The sequence below is a fragment of the Hemitrygon akajei genome, unplaced genomic scaffold, assembly GCF_048418815.1.
Source record: "Hemitrygon akajei unplaced genomic scaffold, sHemAka1.3 Scf000181, whole genome shotgun sequence".
NCBI lineage: Eukaryota > Metazoa > Chordata > Chondrichthyes > Myliobatiformes > Dasyatidae > Hemitrygon > Hemitrygon akajei.
The window spans coordinates 420,025-428,543 of record NW_027332067.1 but is presented as its reverse complement, the minus strand read 5'-3'; the positions used below and the strand labels follow the sequence as shown (position 1 = coordinate 428,543).

Below are 8,519 nucleotides of genomic sequence, written 5' to 3'. Positions count from 1 at the left end.
TCACACTGACCCGGTCCTGTAGTGAGGGGTGTCGGTGTTTACAGACCGTACACTGTGGAAGGTGTGTGACGTCTCACACTGACCCGGTCCTGTAGTGATGGGTGTCGGTGTTTACAGACCGTACACTGTGGAAGGTGTGTGACGTCTCACATTGACCCGGTCCTGTAGTGAGGGGTGTCGGTGTTTACAGACCGTACACTGTGGAAGGTGTGTGACGTCTCACACTGACCCGGTCCTGTAGTGAGGGGTGTCGGTGTTTACAGACCGTACACTGTGGAAGGTGTGTGACGTCTCACACTGACCCAGTCCTGTAGTGAGGGGTGTCGGTGTTTACGGGACCAGACACTGTGGAAGGTGTGTGACGTCTCACACTGACCCAGTACTGTAGTGAGGGGTGTCGGTGTTTACAGACCGTACACTGTGGAAGGTGTGTGACGTCTCACACTGACCCGGTCCTGTAGTGAGGGGTGTCGGTGTTTACAGACCGTACACTGCGGAAGGTGTGTGTCTCACACTGACAGTCCTGTAGTGAGGGGTGTCGGTGTTTATGGGGACCATACCTGGGATGTTCTGTGATTAATCTCATTTGGGATATCTGCTCCTCCTGGAACAGGCCGGGTCTGTGTGCTCACTCTCAGTTCTAGGCTTCTTGCGTCACTACTCAATGGGATCGTACTTCACAATGTGACCAACTAAAAGCTCGCAGGCTGCGGCACACTGGGGAATCAGCAGAGTGTAGCAACATCTCAGGGCTCTCCTAGGATTAACCCTCTGTGAGCCGTATACTAGTCTAAAGACAGGCTGGAGTAAGGGAGAGGGTGTAAAGTGTCAGGGAGATGGAACTGCAGACTCCTTCACTTGTTGACGGATCACTCCCTCACTCCTCTGGAGGCTCCGACGTGCACTGCACAAGCTCGATCTGAGGATCCGGATCATCGAACATCTCCCGGAGCTGCGGCCACAGAGGAGGAAAGATGAATGATCGTCGAGGAAGGTGAAGTTAAAGGATTGACGGGAGGAGAGGAGCATCGAGACAGTAGGCAGAGGTGTGACAGAGAGGGAGGGAGCTAAGAGGAAAGAGGAGGATGAGAGGAGAGAAAATTGAGTGGGTGATACAGAAATGAGGGTTTGGGTGGTGGAGGGGAAGGTGGCAAGGGGGAGGAGAGGATATTTGTCCCCGTGTTCCGCCCTCCCTCCACCCCATCCCGTTCAGCTCACTCTCTCACCTTGTTTCGAATGGCTTCCCGCACTTCTTCCTCACTCATGTCTCCACTCGCTGTCACCTGCACGTCAATCCACCCGTCCTCTTCTCCTGAACAAAACAGCCCAGTGTCAACATGGTGTCACTGTCAGGTCAAGGGCTGCTCACAGGATGTGCTCCCTCGTCTCCGTCCCTTCGATCGTGCAATCTCTTCTCCCCCACTGCCCACCCTTGCACACCTTGATTCCTCCCCACACCCTCATCAAATATCTATGTCAATATTCGTTTAGACAGGGACAGGGAGAGTGTGAGAAAAGGGCAGGGGTGGGGTCAGGGAGAGAGTGTGCACAGGTAGTGAAGAGAGGCAGAGAACGAGGGAGGGGCAGACAGTGAGGAGGGTGGAAAGTGGTAGTGAGAAAAGAAAGAGAAGGATGAATCCAGAGTGAGAGACAGAGACATGGAATGTGGGATTTCCCAATTACCTGCATTGGACAGTTTTATGGACATGGGAAATGATGTCAGTTATATCCACATGTAAGATTAGAGCAGTACATGGTCACTGGTACAGAAGATTAGAGCCGCTGCTATTGTGTGTAGTGTGTTAACGAGGAGTGAAGACTTATGATCACACGGAGAATAGACTCTTGGATGAACACGTCATGGAAACTGGCAAGAAACCTCCCTCATTCACTCACCATCTCTCTGTATTCAGGCTGTATCAGACATCAGTCAGCTCCCACTCCCCCTCACCACCCCTCAGTCACCCTCCCCCTCCTCAATCACTCCGACCATCTCTCCTCACCCACACATCCCTCCGACCACATTCAGTCATTTCCTTCCTCAGTCACCCTCTCCCTCCTCAATCACTCCGACCATCTCTCCTCATCCACACATCCCTCTCACCACATCTAGTCATTCCCTTCCTCAGTGACATCAGGTCTCTCTATTCCCCCTCCACTCCTCAGTCACCCTCTCCCTCCTCAATCACTCCGACCATCTCTCCTCACCCACACATCCCTCCCACCACATCCAGTTATTCCCTTCCTCAGTGACATCAGGTCTCTCTATTCCCCCTCCACTCCTCAGTCACCCTCTCCCTCCTCAATCACTCCAATCATCTCTCCTCACCCACACATCCCTCCCACCACATCCAGTCATTCCCTTCCTCAGTGACATCAGGTCTCTCTATTCAGAATCAGGTTTAATGTCACCGGCATAATCGCCTCCCACATAAACATACATTTACAAACCAGCAGTGCACAAAGAGAGGACAAAGTAATGGAAGTAGTGATCATGGGTTCATTGTCCATTCAGAAATCTGATGATGGAGGGAAGAATCTGTTCGTGAAATGCTGATTGTGTGTCTTCAGGCTCCTGTTCCTCTTCCTTTGCGATAGCAATGTGAAGAGGGATTACTGAGTGATGGGTGTCTTTAATGATGAATGCTATTCCGTCTCCCCATCACTTTCCTGTCATAACAACCCCACACACCCTTTCTCCCGGATACTCTGACCCTCTCCCTGGTCTCCACACTTACCCTCTCCAGCCACCTACTGGCCTCTTGGCCCATTGTCTCCCCTGACTCTGTCATTCATGTGCCCTGCACTGCAGGTCGAGCAGGTGAATGGGCGCAGGAGTGGGGGACTGGGGCAATGGGGGAGAGGGGGAGAGGGGGAGAAGGGAGTGGAGGAGTGGAAATGATCAAATGTCTCCAACAGTCCCAAGACTTTGTACCTGAGGTATCCATTGGGGCGGAGGACGGTTTCTGTATACACCCTCCAGTAGTTGATCCTTTGGGCTGTTCCCCTGTGGAAGTCTCCTGGTCTGCAATGAAGGAACACCCAAAACAGGTCATCACAGTGGGACAGGAGTTCAGGGAATGGGAGACTGGGTCTGTGGTGAAACTGACACCATCCCTCTCCTTCCCAATCCTCCCCTCACTGCCCTCAGTTTGACACAGGAATGATTGTTTCACTTCCCTATATATAAATGCATGGTTGAATTACAATAAACTTCAACTTTGAATCGGCTCATGAGAACTTCCAGGTTACAAAGTTATGGAATGACACACGTTCGCAAGACTTGGTACCTGAGGCTGTATCTCGAGCTGGGTCTGAAGAAGTTTCTTGGGGAAAATCTCCAGTGGATGACCTTTCAGACTGTTTCCCTGTGTAAGTCCAGAAACCTGGAATAAAGGAATGGAGAAACACGAGAGTGGAAACACAGAAACAGATCATTAAACAAGACATGAGTCTGAGGGAAAGGGGATGGGGTGTGTGAAGAAACCAACAATATCCAATTCCCTATTCTGACTCTCCCTCCCAAACCACCATGACTCCAGGTCTCTCTCCTCAGCATGAATTTCTGCAACTGAACATGGCAATGAGGGTTCCCTTCAGTGAATCCCACTACCATTTCCCGAGCGTGCAGAGTCTTATCAGGTCGTTGTCAAGCATGAATCATCTTCTCTCCTTTAGCATCTCCAGTCCAACATCCACCCCTCTCTGCTCACTCACTCCACCTCACACTCTCCAACCCCAATCCTGACCCTATTCAACACGTCACAAAAACAATCTCTACATACAGATACGACGTTACTTCAAAACTTCACCATTCTCCACTGCGAAGACCAACAATGCACTCTCATGTCCCAACTCTTCCAAAACTCCCCAATATCACTAACTCCATGGACTCACCAGGTATCCAGTCAGTTCCCACCCGGTCATTGGGGCCTTGACCCTCTCAGTGTTTCCCACCACCCCAACACACAATGATCATTGTCCGATCCCTCATCCATCCCATCCTAACACTACCCTAGCTCAGTCCTCTTGCTCTGGTAACCAACCCACCTCACCCGGCCCATGGACTAAACTCAGACCAAGGCCATTACTGCCCACGTTATAATTGTACAACACCCTCCCTTGTAGTGATCCTGGATGGTGCTGAAATTTGTCACAGGGAGGAGAGAGGAACCTCTCACTCCATCATTCACACCCCATCCCCTGCATCTAGCAGGTAAACTGGTCCCTGAGAAGCTGTATTTTACAGTGTGAGATTGAATCCATACAGACAGAAGAATTCACACCTGGGCTCGTGTCTCCTGCTGGGACAGAGGATGATTTCTGGGTGTGTTCTCCAGACACTGACCCATCGGTCTGTTTCCCTGTGGAACTACCTGTGTGTAGAATAGAGGAACAGAGAGAGTGAGAGAGTGGAGACACTGAAGCAATCATCATGAGTCAGAGGAACAGAGGAATAGGTGCGTGTAGAAACCAACATCACACAGGGTCTCTTCACTGTCTCTCCCAATTCCCTGTCACCCCTGATCATTCCCTTCAGTGGGAGTCAGGACGAAGTTCAGGAATCAACATGGGGATCAGTGTTTCTTCAATGATCCCCACCACTGATTCCTGACCTACACTGTCCAGCTGTGGGTCTGTATACTTCCAGTGTCACTTCCTCTCCAGCCACCTCTTACCCCGTCCACTCAATTGCCCCTTCGTAGACCCGAATTTCCCCTCCAATCTGTCATTCACTCCATCCAACCCTCCTTCCTACCACTCTCTTACTTCACTCCCCCTCACTCCTCTCTGCATTCACTATCCTCACTCCCCTACAGACTACTCACCAGTTCCATCCACGATTCTCCACTCTCCCCTCTTCTCTCTATCACACTCTCCTCTCCATTCTCTTCATTCCCCTCTCCTGCCCTCCCCTCCCTCCTTTTCCTCCCCCACTGTCAGTCCTCCACTACTCCTTCAGCACTTACCTGCATACCCTTCACCCCACAGACCCTCTCTCAACCTCCATCATCCATAGCCCTTCTTCCCACCCATTCTATTCTCTCCTGACCTACACTGTTCATCTTCTCCCTCCTCCCCTATGCTGTCCCTTCCTTCCACTCTCCCTCACTCACTTCCCCTCTCTCATCTCCTCTCCTACCCTGTCCCTAATCTCTTCTGCTCTCTCTCATCCCCTCCCCTCCACACTCTCTAATCCTCTGACCCCTCCTCCACTCATCTCCATCACACACAAACTAAACACCCAGATCTGTGGAGATGTGCGGCAGACATCACAAGGACTTTAATGGGTTTCCGTTGTTCGTGTATTCCCCAGTCCGACAGAGTGTTGAGCTACAGGGTCAACAGGGTCTAGTCTGTGCAACCTGCTATTCTGCCTATTCTCATTGACCCACACTTGGACCATAGTCCCTCATACTGTTCCCATCCTTGTACTTATCCAAACGTCTCCTCAGTGCTGCATTCAAACCCACATCCACCACTTCACTGACAGCTCATTCCACACTCTCAGTACCCTCTGAGTGAAGAGGTTGACCCTCAGGTCCGAGACCGTCGGACCTACCTGGAGAATACCTGAGGAGGAAGGTAAAGCTGTGCAAGTGCAGGTGACGTCAGCGGCGAGCGCGGGCTTTAAAAAGCGACCCACTTTCAGGAGCGGGCAGCGGAGTGCGCAGGAGCAGAGTGCTGGGCTTTGGCACAAGAGGACTTCGGCAAGTAGCCTGTTTTTCATTTATTCTGACTAATCTGGGATCAGGTGATGGGGGAGACAGTTTGAGCAGTGGTGTGCTCCGTATGCAGTATGTGGGAGGTCAGGGTCAACACAGTTGTCCCTGATGACCACACCTGCAAAAGGTGCATCCAGCTGCAGCTCCTATCAGACTGAGTTAGGGAATTGGAGCAGGAGCTGGATGAACTACGGATCATTCGGGAGGCAGAGGCAGAGATAGATAAGAGTTATTGGGAGGTAGTCACACCGAAAAGACAGGAGGTAGGCAAATGGGTGACAGTCAAGAGAGGCAGGGGGAGCAGATAGAGAGAGAAGAGCACTCCTGTGGCTGTTCCCATCAAAAATAAGTATACTGTTTTGGATACTGTTGGTGGGGATGACCTACCAGGAACAAGCTGCAGTGGTCCTGACTCTGGCACTGAGGTTGGACCCTCGACTAGGAAGGGGAGGAGGCAAGAGAAGAGAGCGGTATTGATAGGGGATTCTATAGTCAGGGGGGCGGATAGAAGATTTTGTGGGGAAGATCGGGAGTCTCGGATGGTATGTTGCTTCCCTGCTGCCGGGGTCCGAGACATCTCAAATCGGGTGCAAATCGGGTGCAATTCTCGAGAGGGAGGGCAAGAATCCAGATGTTGTGGTCCATGTAGGGACCAATGACGTGGGTCAGATGAGTGAGGGGGTCCTGCGTAGGGAGTTAGGTGCGAAGCTGAAGAGAAGGACCCCCAGGGTAACAATCTCTAGATTGCTACCTGTGCCACGTGCCAGTGAGGCAAGGAACATAAAGATTAATACGTGGCTGAGAGGATGGTGCAGGAGGGAGGGCTTCAGGTTCGTAGATAATTGGGCTTTGTTCCAGGGAAGGTGGGATCTGTTCCGAAGGGACGGTTTACACCTGAACTGGAGCGGTACTAACATTCTTGCAGGGAAGTTTGCTAGTGCTTCTTGGGGGGGTTTAAACTAAATTTGCGGGGGGCGGGGATCCAGAATGTGAGAGAGGATAGCGAGAGGAAGAATAAAGGACAGGGGGGGACTACACGGTTCCGGAATATTAAGTGTGTCGTAGAGAAAGGTGAGGCGGAACAAGTGATAAGGAGGACACATGTACAGAGGGATGGTCTGACAGAACATGGAGTTAAATGTGTTGAAAGAATAAGTAAATTTAAGAAGGACAACAAAATTCTAGGGGCGTATAGCCCGATGGGAGTTCAGGGAGCTGGGTTAAGCACAATAGACAGCGATTCAAACAGAGAGAGGAGAAATGGGCTAAAAATTCTATATCTGAATGCACGAAGTGTCAGAAATAAGGCGGATGAGCTTGAAGCCCAGGTGCGAATGGGTAACTATGATGTTGTTGGGATAACGGAGACATGGCTGCGGGGAGATCAGACCTGGGAAATGAATGTTCAAGGGTATACGTGCTATCGTAGGGACAAAAATGTGGGCAGAGGGGGTGGGGTGGCCCTGTTGGTGAGGAATGAGATTCAGTCCTTTGCAAGGGGGGACATAGGATCAGGAGAAGTAGAGTCTGTGTGGATAGAATTGAGGTACAGTAAGGGCAAAAGGACCCAAATGGGTGTTGTCTACAGGCCACCAAACAGTAGCATGGATATTGGGTGCCAGTTGAATAGGGAGTTAACATTGGCATGTGGCAAAGGTAATGTCGCAGTAGTTATGGGGGATTTCAACATGCAGGTGAACTGGGAGAATCAGGTTGGTGCTGGACCACAGGATAGGGAGTTTGTAGAGTGCCTACGGGATGCATTCTTGGAACAGCTTGTACGAGAGCCGACCAGGGACAAGACTATTCTTGATTTAGTGTTATGTAATGAACAGGATTTGATAAGCGATCTTGCAGTCAGGGAGCCATTAGGAGGTAGTGATCATAATATGATAAGTTTTTATCTGCAATTTGAGAAGGATAAGGGCAGCTCGGAGGTGTCAGTGTTGCAGTTGAACAGGGGAAACTATGGAGCCATGAGGGAGGAGCTGGCCAAAGTTGACTGGACGGATAGCCTAGCAGAAAAGACAGTGGAACAGCAATGGCAGGTATTCTTGGGAATAATGCACAAGGTGCAAAATCAGTTCATCCCCCAGAGAAGGAAGGATTCAAAGGGGGGAAAGGGGCCACAGCATTAAAAAAAAGGAAGTATGACAGAGCTAAGGTGAGTGGGAAGACAGATGATTGGGAAGTTTTTAAGGAACAACAGAACTTAACCAAAAAGACAATATGGGGAGAAAAAATGAGGTACGAATGCAAGCTAGCTAGGAATATAAAGGAAGATAGCAAAAGATTTTTTAGGTATGTGAAGAGAAAGAAGATAGTTAAGAACAATGTTGGGCCCTTGAAGAATGAATTAGGTGAAATTGTTATGGGAAACAGAGAAATGGCAGAAGAATTTAATGAGTACTTTAGATCTATTGTCTATTGTCAGGTTCCCCCTTAACTATTTCACCTTTCACCCTTAACCCATGACCTCTGTAATGTCAGTGGAAAAGCTTGTATTGACACGACCTGTACCCTCATCATTATATATACCTCCATCTAATCTCCCCTCATTCTCCTTCATTCCAGGGAATGAAGCCCAAACCTATTGAACCTTTTACTATAACCCAGGTCCTCAAGTCCCAGCAATATCCTTGTAAATTTTCCCCAAACTCTGTCAAATCTTATTGACGTTTTTCCTGCCAGCAGCTGACAATATTCCAAATCAGGCCCTGCCAATGCTTTATACAACTTCACCATAACATCACGACCGAATACTTTGATTTATGAAGGCCAAACTGCTAAACG

At 49.9% G+C, this 8,519-nt stretch overlaps 1 protein-coding gene across 1 annotated transcript in view; it reads right to left on the bottom strand.

Annotated features, from left to right (window-relative positions):
* Positions 1-395: 395 nt before the first annotated feature.
* LOC140724266 (uncharacterized) overlaps positions 396-8,519 on the bottom strand; it is a 51,279-nt gene continuing 43,155 nt past the window's right edge. Inside the window, exons 5-9 of the mRNA XM_073038738.1 lie at positions 4,287-4,376; positions 3,291-3,386; positions 2,936-3,025; positions 1,227-1,312; positions 396-952 (exon numbers count right to left, since the gene is read on the bottom strand). Of these exons, the coding sequence (XP_072894839.1) occupies positions 878-952; positions 1,227-1,312; positions 2,936-3,025; positions 3,291-3,386; positions 4,287-4,376 (437 nt within the window). The 3' untranslated portion in view covers positions 396-877. The remainder of the gene's footprint in view (positions 953-1,226; positions 1,313-2,935; positions 3,026-3,290; positions 3,387-4,286; positions 4,377-8,519) is intronic.